The sequence below is a fragment of the Peromyscus californicus genome, unplaced genomic scaffold (genome assembly GCF_007827085.1).
Source record: "Peromyscus californicus insignis strain IS unplaced genomic scaffold, ASM782708v3 Scaffold_21__1_contigs__length_65335640, whole genome shotgun sequence".
NCBI classification, from domain to species: domain Eukaryota; kingdom Metazoa; phylum Chordata; class Mammalia; order Rodentia; family Cricetidae; genus Peromyscus; species Peromyscus californicus.
Genome location: NW_026294514.1, coordinates 41,621,222 through 41,640,596, shown reverse-complemented (window position 1 = coordinate 41,640,596; position 19,375 = coordinate 41,621,222). Strand labels below are relative to the sequence as shown.

The 19,375-nt window shown below is 46.8% G+C and overlaps 1 protein-coding gene across 5 annotated transcripts in view; it reads right to left on the bottom strand.

Moving 5' to 3' along the window:
- The window catches only part of Arhgap28 (Rho GTPase activating protein 28), a 174,205-nt gene that overhangs the window by 13,703 nt on the left and 141,127 nt on the right, over positions 1-19,375 (bottom strand). For all 5 annotated transcript variants that reach the window (XM_052750170.1, XM_052750171.1, XM_052750172.1 and 2 more), the window contains 8 exons: positions 19,044-19,209; positions 18,845-18,936; positions 15,454-15,531; positions 10,811-10,973; positions 7,269-7,351; positions 4,743-4,940; positions 3,994-4,107; positions 681-734 (listed from right to left, as the gene is read on the bottom strand). In XM_052750170.1, coding sequence (XP_052606130.1) covers positions 681-734; positions 3,994-4,107; positions 4,743-4,940; positions 7,269-7,351; positions 10,811-10,973; positions 15,454-15,531; positions 18,845-18,936; positions 19,044-19,209 — 948 coding nt within the window. The remainder of the gene's footprint in view (positions 1-680; positions 735-3,993; positions 4,108-4,742; positions 4,941-7,268; positions 7,352-10,810; positions 10,974-15,453; positions 15,532-18,844; positions 18,937-19,043; positions 19,210-19,375) is intronic.

Sequence of the window (19,375 nt, the reverse complement as noted above, 5' to 3'; positions counted from 1 at the left end):
CGTGGTCAGAGAGTACTACATAGAGTAATAATAGTTACAGGGGTTGGGCATAGTGGCACATGCCTCTCATCAGTGTGTTCAGGTCATGGGAACAAGAAGGAGGTGTTAGTTTAAGGCCAGCCTTGGCTACACGGTGAGACCATCTCAGAGATGAACAGTGACAGAAGTGACGGAAGGCTGCCTGCTTGCCTAGTATACGCAGTGCTCTGTGTTCAGTGCCCAGCATCATCATCACACACACACACACACACACACACACACACACACACACACACACACCCCACAATACTCACATACACATACATATACATAACACACGCATACACACACCACACAACACTCACATACACATAACACACACATGCACACAACACACACACATACATATACATTCTTTCTCACACATACCATAACACTCACATACACACATATACTCACACTTACACATAACACATACACTCACACATGCACACAACACACATTCACATACACACGTTCTCTCACACACACACCACAACACTCACATACACATACATACACATACACATAACACACACATGCACACAACACACAAACTCACATACACATACATTCTCTCTCACACACAAATTTTCTCTCTCTCTCTCTCTCTCACACACACACACACCCCACTATTAGCCAGAAAGAACAAAAATCCTTACCATTCTTCTTGAAGGTGATTTTTGTGGTACCTTTGAGGTCTTGGGGCTTGAAACCTAAAGAAAACACATTCCATCTTTCAGATGAACCCCAAGAACATAAGTACATGCTGTTTTGGCCTGGTATAAGCCATGTGGAAAACATTTTAGCATGTAGCAAATTATAAAGTGCATATGCCCTTTGACCCTACAATTCCTCATCTATAAATTCTACTGCAAACGTATTTCACTTGTGAAAACAATGACGTCGTATATACTAGTTTATTCATGAAAGCTCCAATCATAAGAGAAATGAATGAGACACCATCTGGGACTCACCCTCTAGGTGGCCTGAACGAGCTATTGTATATCCATAGAGAACACACAAAGAAGCACAGGAGGTGGGCACACTGTTATGGGCACATGCTGCTACTCCTTAAGCCACAATCGAGAATACAGACAGTGTTTTCTTCATGCTACAGTCACATAAAATAGGAGGAACTCATGCAGGCATCCTTGGGATCCACAGAGCACTGGTTCCACAACCCACACACACCAAAGGCCACTGATCCTCAAGCATCCTATAGAAAATGGTACAGGTATACATCATCCCCAAACACTTCAAGTCATTCCAAGCTGGCTTGTTGGACCTAACACACTAGAAATGCTATGTAAGTAAGTTGCCATGTATTGTTTAAAGAAAAACAACACTGAAAAGGTCTGTCCATGTTCAGAACCAAGGCAACAGTGATTTGTAGAGTATTTTCCATCTTCACATGTAGAGTCTGTGGATACAGAGGATTGAGTGGATTTATACTTGCTGCGTGAGCACAGAACATCTGGGGTGGACATATCTGTGAGTTTCAGTGGACACACACCCTGCTCCTGGTGGTGTTTTTCTCCAAGGGTGGAAGTCAGCAGTGACTAAATTTTATTCTATTGCTTTTCTGAGTTTTTAGTACATTCATTTATTTACCTACTTACTGATTGATTGATTGATTGGTTGGTTAATTGATTGATTACGTATGTGTTTGGGCGGGTCAGAAGACAGCGTGTAGGAGACAATTCTCTCCTTCTACCATGTGTGTCCTCAGGATTGAACTCAGGTTTTCAGGGTTGTACAGCAGGCCCCTTTACTGGTTGAGACACCTCACTAGCTCTTCTCAACTATTGGAATTTGTAACCTGTTAGTTAATTCTTTATTCCAATCGGCGTGAAGCATTAAAGCCTGACCTGTCACAATGGAATTAAAGTGTTCTGTCTCTCGGCGCTTGTTTCTGTAGACCGTCAAAGCATTAAAATGGCTGGCGTTCCTACCACACTGTGGCCAGCATCACATCTTACATGCATCTTACACACATCATGGGAGTCCATCCCAATGACAAGCCTGTGAAACAGCCACCATTGTCTGTCTTGGAATTTTGTATGCTAAGAACACCAAGGCTCCAAGGATGAACTGAAGTGGGCCTGGCCCTTCTACCTGGCAGCCCGACCTTGGCTTTAACTCGGGTGTGTATCATACTTTTGTCATTCAACCTTCCAGAATGAAAATGACAAGTGTAAGAAACTCTGAAACCACTGACCCGGACCTGTCGGAGCTCTGAATGCTAAGGATGCAGCCGCGGAAGAGCATGAGGTGGGGACCTGTTGTACCTTCTGGAGGCCAAAGGCTGTGAGAGGCTGGAACCGGCCGCACTTCCTAACTGTTTATGGTTCCTGCTGTTTTGTTTTGAGGCAGGGTCTCAGAACGTCATCAACCCGGAACTCAGCATGTAGCTCACAGCGACCTTCAGCTGACCACCCTCCCATCACTTCCACTTTCCCTGCCCCTGTTCCTCAGCTCAGCCTAAGTCTGACGACTAACCACCTGCCCCTGTACCTGGTGTCTGTCACTGCCTGCATCCTGGACTTAGGTACAAAAGGATGCGCCTCACTCACCAAGAAATTCCAACTACTTGTGACTTGTCTGGGGGCTTGAACAGCCTGCCGGTATGTTGCCTGTCTCGGAACTTGTCAGAGCTGTGGGCACAGTGGGGTTGTGTGTACGGTTACCCACTGCAATGGGTAACAGTTGGGGAAATACTGCATAACGTCTAGAGCTCACACGTTCTTAGGATTTAGAGGGTCCCGTGCACATCCAGAGCTGAGCATACGACCAGGCACACAAGCTAGAGGGGTGGGGCTCTGTTGTTTTGGTGTGTGAGTGTGAGTGTGAGTGTGAGTGTATCCCCCTTTGGGAGATACTTCACATTAAAACCATGACAACTTGATTGTCTTTAAATCACTAAAAGGGCTAAAATGCTGACTTTGAACTTTTGTGAGAGTCATTTCAGCCTTTCTAATAAGTCGAATACCAAACAATCTTCAAGAGATAGACATTTCAAGGACTTTAACCCCAAAGCATGTAGCTCAACACAAAAGAAAGACCCTGGTGCTCCATTTATGGAGAATTTCCACAATAGGTATGTGGTGTTTTAATAACTTCATTCTTCCTTTGAGAAGAGAAAGCCTAGATTGTAGCCTGCGATGGCCCTGCTGTGGTCTACCCTTGGCCCTGCTGGATCCACCCTTGGCCCTGCTGGGGTCCACCCTTGGCTCTGCTGGGTCCACCCTTGGCTCTGCTGTGGTCCACCCTTGGCCCTGCTGTGGTCCACCCTTGGCCCTGATGTGGTCCACCCTTGGCCCTGCTGTGGTCTACCCTTGGCCCTGCTGTGGTCCACCCTTGTCCCTGCTGTGGTCCAGCCTTGGCTCTGCTGGGTCCACCCTTGGCCCTGCTGTGGTCCACCCTTGGCCCTGATGTGGTCCACCCTTGGCCCTGCTGTGGTCTACCCTTGCATCTGCTGTGGTCCACCCTTGGTTCTGCTTTGGTCCATTCTTGGCTCTGCTGTGGTCTACCCTTGGCTCTGCTGTGGTCCACCCTCGGCTCTGCTGTGGTCTACCCTTGCATCTGCTGTGGTCTACCCTTGGCTCTGCTGTGGTCCACCCTTGGCTCTGCTGTGGTCCACCCTTGGCTCTGCTGTGGTCCACCCTTGGTTCTGCTTTGGTTCACCCTTGGCTCTGCTGTGGTCTACCCTCGGCTCTGCTGTGGTCCACCCTTGGCTCTGCTGTGGTCCACCCTTGGCCCTGATGTGGTCTACCCTTGGCCCAGCTGTGGTCTACCCTTGGCCCTACTGTGGTCTACCCTTGGCTCTGCTGTGGTCCACCCTCGGCTCTGCTGTGGTCTACCCTTGCATCTGCTGTGGTCCACCCTTGGCTCTGCTGTGGTCCACCCTCGGCTCTGCTGTGGTCTACCCTTGCATCTGCTGTGGTCCACCCTTGGTTCCACTGATGCTCTCACCTCCCGCTCAAGGGTCTTCCTCCTGAGCAGTTTCTTCACACTCGGCAGCTGCTTCTTCAGCAGCATGGTGGCTTCGTTCATCCTTCTCACCTGGGTGATCAAGAAGGATGGAACCTGCAGAAGAAAGGGTTGACTAGATGAAAACACCCAAGCAAAAGCATCCCCGCAGATTCAGCCTTTGGTTATGGAAACTTGTCTTAACTCCTCATTATCTTGGAGCTGGGAGCTGTGACATTTGTCCTTGAGATTAGAAAAGTAATGAGGATTTCCATTTAGTAGAGAGAACACGCTTAGAACACGTTTAAAGAATATACTGTTGTCTCCAAGGGGAGTTGGTTCCAGGAACCCGTTAGGCTCTGAAACCCTTGGATGCTCAGCCATGGTATAGTGTTTTTGAACATAACCTGCACGAATCTTCTATACTTCAAATCATCCTTGTATGATTTACAATATCCAATCCAATACAAACACTGTGAAAGGCATCACTTTATTGTATTATTTAGGGCCTAGTGACAGGACAGTTCAGTACAGGTACAAAACATTGGGAAGACAGTTGGAGTCATGGCTGGTTAAATCCAGAGCTGAGGAACCTGTGGATGAGGAAGACTGGGGCAAGGAAAGCACAAGCAACCGTGAACTATGTTCTCCTCCTCCTGTCTCCAGGAGTTGCTTGCTCCCAGGACATTCACATCTCCCTGCAGCCAGCATATTTCGTAGGGACACTCGACAGCCACAGAGCTGTCACTTACCTTCCACAGAATTTTCTGGTACTTCAGCATCAGGCGGATGATGTGGGCTGCGGTGTTGGCTAGCAGCAGCTCCTCATAGTCGGAGTGCTTGCTTCTGCTGAAGAACAGGTTTGGCGCCATCACCGTAGAAATGTTCCACAGGCTCATGCGGTTCTTGGATTCATTGGCAATCACTTTATTGAAGAATGTCATCAGAGCCTACAAGAGACAGGGGAGCCCTGTCACTCTACTGGGAACCACTAACAGGCTTCTCCGATGATGACCACTCATTCCCACATCCCTTCACTGTGTTGCTGGGAAAGGGTCAGAAGGCAAGTATGTGTTAGGGAATATTATTTTAAGGTGTGCTGCTTTTGTTTATGTTTCATTTGCTTAACTCTGTGAAGCTGTGTTACTGTGCCTGTGTAAAACACCTGATGGTCTAACAAAGAACCGAATGGCCAATAGTGAGGCAGGAGAAAGGATAGGTGGGGCTGGCAGGCAGAGAGAATAAATAGGAGGAGAAATCTGGGAGGAGAGGAAGGAGGCGTAAAGGAAGGAAGAGGATACTAGGGGCCAGCCATCCAGCCACACAACCAACCACATAGTAAGAGTGAAAATTAGATGGGATAATTTAGGTTAAGAAAAGCTGGCAAGAAACAAGCCAAGCTAGAGGCCAGACATCCATAAGTAACAGTAAGACTCCGTGTGTGATTTATTTGGGAGCTGGGTAGCAGGTCCCTCAAAAGAGCAAAACCAATCAACAACAAGTATGAGCAAATGTGTCCTATGTCCCCTTCAATTGATCAGAAGAAGAAAAGAGAGCAGTTAATTCAACTGTCTGTTTCATAAAGTAATTCCCTTCTTATGGGCTTATTACCATGGAGTCTACAGATAACAGACTTACTTTTTATACTAAACAAGCTTGACAAATATTGAAATTAAACATCAACCAGGGAGAGAAAACACAGCAGCTCAAACAAAACGAAATGCAGTTTTGTTGTGGAGGAAGAAAAATAATTCTCTAAGTAAAAACCCCTTAACTGAAAGGCCCACTGCCGAGACCAGTTTACTGTTTCCTTGAGAAACGAAAAACCGTTTAAACACCGGGAGCCTCTCCATACTCAGCACAAAGGCACCTGAACGTTGTAAAGCATGACTTTAGACATACCATCTTTCTGTTGTCTTTCATGAACTTGTTTTGTTGCTCATACTGGCCTTCAATTTGTCATCCCCCTGCCTCAGCTTCCTGAGCACTGGCATTACAGGCATGAACCACCACGCCTGGCTCTTCTGACTGCCTTTTAATTATGGAATCTTTACCTGGCATAGCAATTGTCTGTGTGCAGCTTTTGTAAGCATTAAAAGAGAAGCTTGGTGATTTTTAAAGTGCACTACACCACCAAAATGCAGACACTTACGAGAACCTTTGGCCCTTCACCAAGAGGATGGAAAGCCCAGAGGAAAATATTGAATGATATTAAAAACTGACAGTCTATGCTTTGCTGGCCCCACCCTTGCATTGAGGATGTAAGATAATGCTGTGTTTTATGATGTAGGGACATGCTAGATGACCAGATCCAACTATGCAGTCTACACAGGCCTGAAACTTTCAACAATCATCTTGCCTCAGATTCCAAGGCCTGGGGTTACAGAAGTGTTCCCACTCTGTGGGGGAAAGGTATCTACCCCCCACCCCCCAACCTCTGCCCCAAACCATGCTGACAGAAAGCAATGTGACATCTTTGTTTTCTGCATTCTATGGACTGGCCTTAAAATCAAGGGCTCTTTCAACTCATCGTACTTCTGTTTCATGTCAAAGGTTCCAAGTGCCTGCTGTTCTGCGTACAGCTTTCTAAGATATACACACTCCCATCCTCAAAACCACAAGAGAAATGTTCACATTTTACTAACATACAACAAAGAAATGAATTTGAGAGGAAGGGAAGTCAGGGAAGAGGAACTATGAACGTGGGTCCACCAGTCACGCTGTCAGCAGGGAAATCCCTTCTCTGGGTGTTGTTTTTCCCATCTGGAAAATGACCAGACTCTACCAGGTGACATCGAAACTCCTCAAACCTAGAACTGTTTAAATTATATTGTGTGTATCTGTTCTAAAGCAGGAATATTTTAGGAATCTCGTAGCCCAGTGATCTCAGACATTCTCCTAAAAGGCTCATAAGTGCTCTCCCACCAGGCTGGAAGGGGTCACAGAACTGCACAGCAGATAACTGTTCTCACTGACTCCAGACCTGATCTGACTCCAGACCTGATCTGCATGGCCTCTCATCTTTACCTCTCCTGTTCCCCACACTTGATCCTGGCAGCTGTTTAGACACCCACCATGCCCCAACTGGACTGAGGGAACTAGATGTTAATGGTCAAAGAGAGTTCCAGAATTTCCATTCTCCGTGTCTCCCTCAACACGACAATACTGGGAGCATGCAAGGCAGTGGGACTGCATCATGCACATGGTTCTGTGAGTGGTTATGCTTCTATTTTCCCCAGGTGAGCCCCGTGACAGATGATGAGGTCGATGACACTTACCTGGGCTGTGTCCCTGTTGGCGTCAGGCAGGGCCATGACCATGAGGTGCAAGGCTTGAAACTGCACTTTGATGTGCGGCCCTCCTAAGGAGACAACAGAAATAATCACATGCTTGGAACCACGCTGATGTGTTCTGACAGCAATCATGCTAACATCTGGTGGCGCAGGAGGGCTCTGACAGCTGAGTGGGAAGGACTCCGGTTTGGAGCTCAACAATGTTAATTTGTTCATTTGGACAGGAGCTCCAGTCTGTCACCCCCTTTCAATCCCATGATGCCTGTTTATAGGCAGGTAGCCAAGAAGATGCTTTAAATAAGATTTAGATGACAGCTCCCTTTTCAAAGAGTGTTCACAGACCTTGCCTTACTCCACAAACAGAAGACACAATAAACATCGTACACAAGGACACAGCAGCATATGGCGACTAAGGATGCATGTTCTAGACTCAGATTCAAGCCCTGCATTTAGTACGAAGTCAGTTAACCCTTTTTGCTTCCATTTCACCATCTATAAAATCTTATGCAGCTCAGAGGGCTGGCTCAGAGGAGGATTGAGTAAGTTAGTGTGCACACAATGTTTAAGTCAGTACCTAGAAACAGCCGTTGTCTTGTGGGTGGGCACATTGGTTTTATGACCAATGCTATTTATTTCCTATCTCACAGAGACAGTCAAGGGAGGTGACTAGTTAGTTGTGGAGAGTGTTGAGAATTTTATTCTCTAATGACACAAGGTGGCGCCAGAGGGCTAGCATCCACAAAGTCTCTCCTTCACAATTCACCATATCCTCTTCAAAAGGGTCTGCTGGTTAGGGGTGTTCTGTTGTGCATCAAAGTATAACATAATAAAACAGACAAACAAACAAACAAAAAAAAAGGGTCTGCTGGTGAAGACGCTCGGGAGTCCTGCGGCGTTCTCAAGCTGAAGGGCACCCTTACAATCAATTTACAGTCTGTGGCTGGAGCCATCGGTTGTTCGTAAAAGCACTGAGCATCACAGCAATGCAAACCTCAAGTGAGAACCTACAGCCACAGGAGAAGCTGTTCGTGTGTGCTGGAGTTGGGGAGCTGGTGACAAGTGCACACCCCCTGTGTGGGAGTGGGGGTGCACATTCACTGATCTGGTCACACTGTCTCAGCATAATCCACTTGGATTTTAGGTAGCCATGTCAAGTTTTTAAAAAGAACGTATCATAGGCCTAGAGTAATATTGAAAAGACTAATGTGAATTGGTATGAGCGTGCCTAAGTCGCAGGACCTCTGAAGAGTGTGTCTGGTACCAAGCACAAATGAGACGCTGTTTCTCTGGATGACTCGGAGGCTGAGAGCCTTGTCCTCAGATGCAATCCATCCCAGACTCCTTCGGAGGGAAAGAGAACAGGCGCAGGAGCAAATGAGATGTGGCAGCCCTTCTTTCCATTCCAGAGCACTACAAGGTCTCCTTTACAATTAAAGTCTGATTTGGTAAACTTTCCATTTTCATTTCACTGACGTAACTCGGCCGCACACTGTCTTGTTAAAAATGTGTGGCTAATTCATGTAATGCATCCTAGCATGGAGCTTTCTTTCTCTTGAAGTTATTTTCCCAGAAAGGCAGTATGTTTTTCATGGACATACCTAGGTCTGGCTGATGAACTCTCTGGTCCTCTATTGAACCAGCAATGTGGAAAAGCGCCAATAACTGCATGAGTGGTAAGTAATTTGTGCTTTCGGAACTCCCTGAGAGCATGAAGAAGGTAGTCCAACACAGACACTCCTGCACACACGCGCACACACACACACAAACACATGCACGCACATACATATGTTCGTGGCTTCACAAAATCTCATCGCAATGTGTGCTTTCTTCAGGGGGGAAACAAAAAGCCATTATTCCCTGACTGGTCACCGGCCGGAACTCTGAGCTTCCAGCAGAGTTGGCTGGTATCACATCGATCACCGGGAGTGAAATGCTTTTCCCTCTCCAAGTTCTACAGAGAAGCACGAGCGCCTCTGTGAACTCTTTCTGTCTCCCTCGCAGGGACATGCGCTGGCTGCTGTGGGTGGGGGATGATGGTGGGAAGAGCTCGCACTCCGGTGTGTCTGTGTGTGTGTGTGTGTGTCCGTGTGTGTGTGTGTGTGTGTGTGTGCATTCACATGTGGAGGTCGGAGGGCAACCTTCAGGGTTGTCTCTTGGCTGTCCTCACCTTTCATTAAGACAGGGTCTTTAATTGGCCTGGAACTTTACCAGGTAAGTTAGACTATCTGGCCAGAGCACGTTGGGGACCTGCTTGTCTCTACCCTACATCTTCCTGTCACTGTCACTGGGGTTGCAAGTGTGCACTACCATGCCAGGTGTTTCACACTCAGGCTAGGGATTGAACTCAGGTCCTTACACTTATAAAGCAAACGCCTGCCTGCTGGAGCCCTCTGCCCAGCAGCTCCGAGCAGCTCTGGCGTGGGAGGCTTGGGTCCCCTGACATAATTGGGTCCCCCCATAACAAAATCCGCTCCGCCAGCTCATTCCGACAAACCCTTTGGTGGGTATCAACGCAGAATGAGGAGGAAACCAGTCTGTGGGGCTCATTTCCCAGGAGGACCAGGGTTCTGAATGTTTTACCTAAAATCGGGAAATCTGGTGTGGGGCAGTGAGTGTCTGGCCGACGGGCGGTCAGTCCTACAGGTGACAATGACAGTGTCTGAAAAGCACAAACAGGCACCTAGCGCAGTGGAGGGGGCACAAGAGCGGGCAGATGGAGAGACCGGGGTACTCAGGAAGGGGAAGTGGCCCGCATTCCCGGACGTCAGTGTAAGATGATGGAGGCTCAATGCAGAGGTAAATAGACAATCCTGAGCTGTCTGGCCTGAAGCTGGTACAGGGTTCAGGGCAACTGGACTGTGGATGCTATGGGGGAATGAGACACAGAGCTCTAGTTCTGGAACATGCCACACCCCGTCTCAGGCCAGCCTGCAAGGACACATGTGTGAGGCAGTAAATCAAAGGGTGAGAAATGAACTGGAAGGTGGGCTCACTGTGCTTGCTATGCAAGCATAAGGACCTAAGTTCGGGTCCCCTGCACCTAGATAAAAAGCTTGGTTTGGTAGCAAACACCTATCACCTCAATGCTAGAGGACAGGGACAGGCAGATCCCTGGGGCCTGCTGGCCAGCCAGTTTAGACACAGTGGTGAGCTTAGGTTCAGGTAGGGATCGTGTGTCAGAACAAACAACAAATGGAGAGGGGACAGTGGTAGAGGAAGATGCCTGAAGTCAACTTCCAGCTTCTATGTGTGTACATAGAGAAGGACACACACATGCACACACAGACACACAGACACACATACACAGACAGATAAACACACAAAGACACACACACACAGACACACACATACACATACACACACAGACAGACAGAGACACACAGAGACACACACATAGACACACAGACACACAGACACACACACACAAAGAGAAGCCACACACACACACACACACACACACACACACACACACACAGGCTGCATCGACCTTCGATCTTAGTCCCAGCACATTTAACTTCTTCACTTACTTTCCATCAGAGTGATGAAGGCAGGTATGTACTCGACGGGGAAGAGGGAGGTGGGGAGTTCTCGGAAGAACGCTTTCAACATCACGGCGGCTTCCCTATGGCACATTTTGTCCCACTTGAATTTATCAGCGTTGAACCTGGCATCCAGTTCTTCGCGGTACTGCTGCAAAGCAAGGGAGACAGTCAGCACGCAGTGACTCCGAACGCCATGTCCTCCTGCCCCACGATCCTTACACAAGCTATGTGTTGGCAACTAGATGCCTAAGCAACTGCTAACACTAACCTTCCCGCATGGTTAAGAGATGAAATACCTGTTTGTGAATTAGCTTTTAAAAAGCATTTCCAAGCCGGGCGGTGGTGGCGCACGCCTTTAATCCCAGCACTTGGGAGGCAGAGCCAGGCGGATCTCTGTGAGTTCGAGGCCAGCCTGGGCTACCAAGTGAGTTCCAGGAAAGGCGCAAAGCTACACAGAGAAACCCTGTCTCGAAAAAACCAAAAAAAAAAAAAAAAAAAAGCATTTCCAAAGGCATCCTGAAAATAGGAGCAATCTTGAAACAATTAGCTAATTCTGCACAAATCTAAACGTTATTAACTGAGTCCGCAGCTTCATTTTTGTGGTTTGGGCGGGATACCACAGCCCCCACACCATAACTGCTTGGCTCAATTTTGACAAAACTCATTTTCCTTTTGTCATAATCCTTCTGCTACCCCCACTTCTGCCTGTAAGTCAGACCAGGAACATCCAGCTCTCCACTCCTTCACATGTGGAATGAGAAATGAAGTGTCCTAATAAAGTAACTCTGACGTCACTGCAGTGTGCAGAGTAATGACCTCTTCTGGAGTAGGTTCAGCAGTTCTCTGCCAACATACACACAGATACACACACACATACACACAGACAGACATACACACACACAAACAGACACACAGACACACACACAAACAGAGACAGACACACAAACATACAGACAGATACATACACAGACACACACAGACACACACATACACACACACACACAGACACACACAGACACATGGACACACACACAGAGACAAATACACAGACAGAAACACACAGAGACACAAACACAGACAGACACAGCGAGAGAGAGAGACCACACACACACACACACACACACACACACACACACACACACACACACCTTCCACATGTTAGCACGCCTGCCCAATCCTGTCTACAGTCTGGTGCACCGTGCAAGCAACTTGTGTTAAAGCAATAGGCAGCCGTAAGTTCCACTCACAGTAAGTTTCTACTTAGAAAAGCATTACTGGTTCACCTGTTATCAATGGAAACCATTCTTCATGTTTCTTTACCAGGGTCACACTCATTTTCTACCATGCCTTTGAACATCCAGGTTTCCCTCAAACACTGGACAGTCATCTCCCTCACTGGTACTAACTGCTCTCTCTAAAGAGGACTCTTAGATAGACTCAGGTAACCTTCCCTTTGTTCCAGCTTCTGCTTCATTCTCTTGAGAACCTACTTCTAGCCCGAAACAGAGACCGCCATGGTCAGTCTGTTCACCTCACCAGCTCCTGCCAGGATCGGCTCACCAACATGCCAGATGCAAATGCTGCCATGCTCCCAGAGCCTGCACAGCTGAGATCTCCGTCAAGCTTGCTGGGCCATGTGTGATTCTGATCTACCATGTCAAAAACAGGGAGTGCTAAGGCAGGGTGCTGAGAAGTATGCAGCCACCCTAGGTTAAATGGTGAGACTCTGTCTCAAAAGACCAATGAATCAACCAGTTAACCAATCCATCAGCTAATCTATCAGTCAATAAAATCCTATTTTTTGTTTATGATTAAGGAGAACACAGGCATAGTCAAAGTCATGTCCTTGGATCTCTTTGTAGCACAAACACAACTATACCAATTTCTGAAGCGTTTTCACAAAAATGCAAACAGCTAGCCCGAAGCTACCAGCTCCGGGAGAGAAACCCACACACAAGGTAATGTAACTGCAAAGCATCTATAATCACCTCAGAACAATGGAAACCAGGGGAATCAAAAATCTTAACATGTCAAACAGTCTGCCTTCTTCCCTCAAACACGTCCCAATGTTTGGCTCAAATTTCTGTGCTGTTTTGAAAAAAAAACATTGAACATTCCAAAGCAGTAAATTGGTTCCAAATGAGCCGTGGGCCTCAGATTTGAGAACTGGCTTTGCCGTCATGTCTTTGTTTGGCTCTGGTGGAGCGGCTTCCTCTCAGGCCTGAGTCCCTGTCAGTCTCACTAATCATCTGGACGGCAAAGCCAAGGCTGGACCATTCGATATCAGCATCCCCCAAATGGCTGGTGTCATTTACTTGGCACAAATCAGGAATGATTATAATGGATTCTTAAAAACTGTCTTTCCCAAGCATGTTCCGTAGGAAGTGTGGTTCAGAGAATGACATCACAGATCCAAATCGAAACAAACACAGGCACTGAAGGTTTGAATACAGGAGGGAAGTAAAGGCTCCGGCACCACATCACGTCTGTCTCTCTAACCACATCTCCTGGTTTCTGCTCACTGGCCCAGATTTCTTCCATGCTCGCTTTCCTGAAACCAGAACTATGAAAACATCTGGACTGAATTTTTGGCTTAACAAGCAGCAGAATAAATGGGCTGACACACCATCAAACTCATTAAGGGCAAGATGTTGCCCTAAATGTGGTTTGGGGATGCGTTCGAGAACACGTTGGCAGGGCGATCAGCCTTTGGGTAGCAGTTTTTACACAACGGTTAGCTGAGGAAAAGTAACCTCTGCTCTCACGTTCAACCAGGGCCACATAAGAACATTTTCTCTTGACAGAGGATCTGTGCAAAGAGAGGGCTGGGGGAATGGAGTCTGACTCTGGTTAGGAAGCCTGAGTCTTCGGGGTCTCCAACTCAGCTGACCACCTAAGACAACAGAAGGGGTCCTAGTTTTCACCTTCATTATTACAGGCATTTCCCCCAGAAGCATGCCTAAGAATAAAACATGATATAAATCAGGCTAGAATCGCTTCAGGAGCCACTGGCAGGTTATCTGCCTTCCAAATGAAATCGTGTTCATGTTGACCCAACTCCTCACCAAATGGAGTCATGACTTCCAGCCCACCCTGCTTCAGATCTCCCTTCCAATGAGAATTTGCCACGTTCATTTACAAGAGGTTCAGGCAGCTGACTCTCTCAGCTGGTCACTCCTCCACATCTGCTGCGTTCTTTGATGAAAACCTAGCCTGTGGCTGAGCAGGCAGATGGTCCAGGCCTGCCCTATTCTGCCCAGTGTAGGAGGAACTGACAAGCTTGTACCACAGCCCATGATACTGGCTCTCTTCCAATGCCAACCCATCTCTGCTCTGGAGGATCCAATAGACATGGCCTACTTATTATCTTCCCATTCAGAAAATATCCTGTCATATTTCTACATATCTACCTTGACAATTCTCATAGGAATAGAATCCACCAACCATGGACTCAACTGAATTAATTAAGGAATGCCTTTCTGTCTCTGGCATTTTCTTTCATGGGTCTATCATAATCAAATTCATTTTTTTCATCACCACATGAATATTCTTTTCGAGGCCCATCACCAAGTGTAATGGGGTAACTAAAGGGTAGGCGTGAACTCTTCACAGTGTGTGCCCATCAGGAAGCACAAAGGGATTTTTTACTAGAAATATATCAGAAAAGATTTTCTCTTCAAGGACTCTACTGTTCTGTAGAGCTTGTCTCTGTATGGGTATAAGAAGGAAACGCAAACAGATTCACATTGCCGTGTTGGTGTTATTTGTAGATGCTGACATTTCCATAAATGGAATTGGGTTTCAGAACAGCTGAGTGAGTATTCCTGTGGTTATGAGCATTGCTACAAATTCTTAGAAGAAATTCAGCCAAAATGAGAGCCAAAGAATGCTTCTCAGCTGAGATCAATTGGTAATGGAAGAAAATGGGCCCAATGACTTCAAAGGCCAAAGACACTTAGCAAACTGAAGAGGTTAATCCCCCAAACAGGGATAGGCGCTTCAAACTTCAAAAAGAAGACATGCAACAGTTTTGATGGTGAATTAATGTAATGTTTCATTATTCTAAGTTTTAAGAATTCCAGCATGGAAGAAACATATAATCAGAGGTACTGAAGAGCATTAAGGCAAGCCATGTAATACTATCAAAGGAATAATGACAGCCACACACTAGATTTATGATGCTCACTGGGATTGGGCTGTGGTGGTTTGAGTAAGAATGGCCCCCCCATAGGCTCATCTATTTGAATGCTTAGTCACCAGAGAGTGGCACTGTTAGAGAGGGACTAAGAGGTGTGGTCTTATTTAAGTAGGTGTGGCCTTGATGGAAGAAGTGTGTCACTGGAGCAGGCTCTGAGTTTTCAAAAGCCCACCCTAGGCCCAATTTTTCTCCCTCTTTACCTGCTGATCAAGAGGTAGCTCTTAGCTACTGCTCCAGCACCATGAGTGCCACTATGCTCTCACACCATGCCCCTGCTGTGACGAAAACGAACTAAACCTCCGAAACTGCAAACAAGCCCCCAATTAAATGCTTTCTTTTCTAAGTGTTGTCTTGGTCATCGTGTCTCTTCACAGCAGTAGAAAACTAAGACTAGCTTACACCTTTTAGGAAGGGAGAGAACATTGAGTACCTTGACTTTGGCAGTACATCCTGAAAGTCGAAAAATTCCTTCCGATTCCAGGCCTGATTCCTCGACTTTCTGAAAAAACTAGAAATCAACAATAAATCACAAAAACTGAATATCTCTGTACGACTACCAGCATTCTAAATAAACAGGGCAATAATTAGTAGACTGCTAAGTATGCATATATATCTTATATATGAATGTTTTCTGAAATGCTACTGACCACGCAACAAGGTCAACATTCATTCCAATTGGCCAATGAGTAAATTCTCCATTGAGATCTTTGCCATAACTTCTCAATATTACCTCCCAAGTAAAGCATCGACTCTACAGGGCATGTTCTCTTGTCTACTATAATATTCTACCAACTTGACTCTTTCAAATCAGATCATTATTTCTCTTCTGCAGCCCAATCAATAGGAAAAGATACTAAATCTATGTCTACAGCCACACTACCTGGGATGCACTCAATTCCTTCTAAATCTACTCTCATTACTTGCAAAGACCCTGACTAAGAACTTAAAGAATTCTAGAAGACTAACCAAGGACTTGGCAATGTAAGAGTTAACTGCTCTCTTAGATTCTCATGGTGGTGGTGATGGTGATGGTAGTGGTGGTGGTAATGATGTGACAGTGGTCGCAGTGGTGATTTTGGGAGGGCGATGATGGTAATGATAGTGGTGGTGGGATGATGGTGATGTTGATGGTAGTGAGGATGTGATAGTGGTGGTAGTGGTGATGATGATGGAGCAATGATGGTGATGATAATAGTGGTGGTGATGAGCTTTAATAATAAGTCTCCACTTCCTGTGCATTTCTTGAAGGTCAAAGCCTGTTCTCAGTGCTCTGCACATACTCACTCATTCAACCCTGACCCCCAGTGTTATTATCCCCCCTGCTGAGGGGGCTGAGGCATGCGGAGGGTAAGTAACCTTTCTAAGTTCAGGAGGTGAGAGGGGGCTGCAACAGCACACAGCAGTGCTTGGGTTGTGATATTCTTTCAGGGATGAGGAAAGAAGGCTAAGAGGAGCCTCTCAGCAGCTGAGAGACAGAACCTCAAATTGCCTTCCGTGAGGCACACAACATCTGCCATCAGAATGGCGAATGGCTGCCATTCACTGAGTGGAGAATGTGATATACATCTACAGTTCGCTTAGCGTTTATTGAGCTCTTCATATGTAATGCTAGTTGCTAAGTTCTATGCTGGGTTTCTGCACCTATGTCATATAAACTGATGCTGAATTCTTGTCCTGGGTTTTTAAAGATGGTTTTCCTCAAAACCCAACCTCCACTTGTAGGACAAAGCACACATTTGTGCTTAAATTTCAGAGAAGGAAGAACAGCAGAGTCACAAGGACTCTGGACTTGGCATGCGCTGTGCTCGCGTCCCACTCTGCCTCTTCGGTTTTCTCCTCCTCCTATGCCCCAGTTGCCTTGTTAGCAAGAAGGAGATAAAATGGCCCCTTGGGCTGCTCCATGCTGACTCCACAGGATATGACGTCATCGGTACGGCCCTTCCCCTGGGGAGACTCCCCACAGATGGGCCCTGTGCACAGAGATGACACAAGCATCTTCTGGCCGTCGCTGCCACCCTCCCTGCTCCATCACTGGCCAGTTAATCACCTGACCTGAGGAAGCAGCTCAGTGTGAGGCACTGAGAGCCAAATGCAAGAAGAAAGAAGAGGGACTGCAGAACTGTTAGCATAAGCAAAGCAACTGTGTTTCCTCAGCCAGGGTTTTTAAGTGCCATTCACCAACAGTTTAAAACCCAGCAAGGTCTGTGGTAAAACGCTGGGATTTTAATTGTGCCACTGGATGTCACTGTTGAGTAAGTGTCCACTTAAGTAAGCATGTTTCGGTTGCTGCCTGTGGGGCTGGACGGATGGCTCAGTGGTTAAGAGCACACACTGCTCGTGCAGAGGACCTGGGTTCACTTCCCAGCATCCTTGCAGGGAGGCTTGCCCCTGCTTGCAACTCAGCTCCAGGGGATCTGATGCCATCTTCTTACCTCAGGCACTCCCGCACTCACACATACTTGTGCATGCACACACGGAGACATAAGACACATAATTAAAAACAAACATAAGCCTTACCTTAAATAAATTAAGCCAGCTATTTAGCAATCATAGAGATGTCTGTATACAGCAGGTGAGGTATCACTAAAATTAAAAAGTCCTTTCACAAAATTTTTCTGTCCTGACTGTATGTAGTAGGTATAGTAACACTTGAAATTTGATTAGAAGAAAGCCAATTTTTGACTTTATTAACTTGATTTTGAGTTGAAAAAAAGTCCATAAAATGAATGATTACACACACACACACACACACACACACACACACACACACGCACATAAACACACTCACTCACACTTGAGTGATTTGAACAGTTTAGCTTTTGACACATCTCTTAAGGCACTGGTATGTTCATCAAAGAGGCCGTTAATAATCATGTCTTTAAACAGAATAATCAAAAATACATGTAAACAGCTAGGCATAGTGACACACACCTTTAATCCCAGCACTCAGGAGGCAGAGGCAGGAGGATCTTCGTGAGTTCTAGGACAGCCAGGGCAACATAATAAGACCCTGCCTTGAGAAAAAAAAAAAAAATGAATGTAAACACATGCATCGCACCAACAACATCTGAAGGAAGCCAGAAGACAGAACACTGGTGTCTTCCCCTGACATGTGATGGCCAAGCAGTGTACGGAGCTTCCGCAGCACGCAGCAAACACTCCTGAGTGGGAAGTAGCTCGTCCCTCAAGAGTCCCGCGTCTGAAACGTGGGCCTCTGTGATAGTGCAATGGTAGGACTTCATGAGATGGGGCCCAGGGGGAGACCTTTACTCCACCCTTCTCATTCACCGACTTCCCATCTGACAATGCGAACGTTCCCTCTCACACATGTTCCTGGCACTGAGTTGCCATCTGCCATGAGGTGGTAGAGCCAAGGCGGCTTTCACCGAGTGACACTATACCGTTCAGAACCTCAGCCTTCCTAATCGTGGTCTAAATCACTCCTCTTCTGGTGAGTGCCGTTGTCAGGCATGTTATCATAGTAATGAAAAACGGATGAATAAGAAGGACAAAGGGGCCGGGCGGTGGTGGCGCACGCCTTTAATCCCAGCACTCGGGAGGCAGAGCCAGGTGGATCTCTGTGAGTTCGAGGCCAGCCTGGACTACCAAGTGAGTTCCAGGAAAGGCGCAAAGCTACACAGGGAAACCCTGTCTCGAAAAACCAAAAAAAAAAAAAAAAAAAAAAAAAGAAGGACAAAGGATCTACGTGTCTGCAGAGCACCGTGAGGACGCTTGGGCCAAAGCTGCAAGGGTTCCACTGTCTTTAAGAGAAAGCACCCAGTGCGCTCCTCGCCTCCCCCATCCTTCTGCACACGGCTCACTTTCTGTAACACGAGGGGAACTTTCACTTCAGGGTCCTTCTTCCGGTCGTTGTCCAGGAGGACCGTAAGTGGCACTCCGAAAATCCCGCTGTCTGCAGGGAAAACAGGTAAGGGAGGAAGAAAAAGCAAGAGTCAGAACGCGTCCCGGTGTTCCGGGGCCAGCGTGGCAGCCGGCGGGGCGGCCTGGCTGGCTAGTTACCTCGGCCTTTTCCTCGCTCCGTCTTGTTTCTCTTCAGTTGTATTCCGAAGGCATCAAAGAAGGCCGTCAACTCAATCAGAGAGAGATGGCGGATTTTCTTCATGTCTTCCGCAGACAGGTCTCCTGTTTCGGTCAACCCAAATCTGGTTTTCTGAACAATAAATTTCTGAAATACACAGTGAAGATCTTTATTCTCCAATCAAATGAGATCAGGACACAGTAACTGTTTCCGGGTCACAGAACCAGTGAGTAGGTGTTCAAGAATGCAGGAAGGTCCCTGCTATGCTAATTAGAAGCAAACCAGTAACCCCCAGGGTAGGACAGCATGCCTG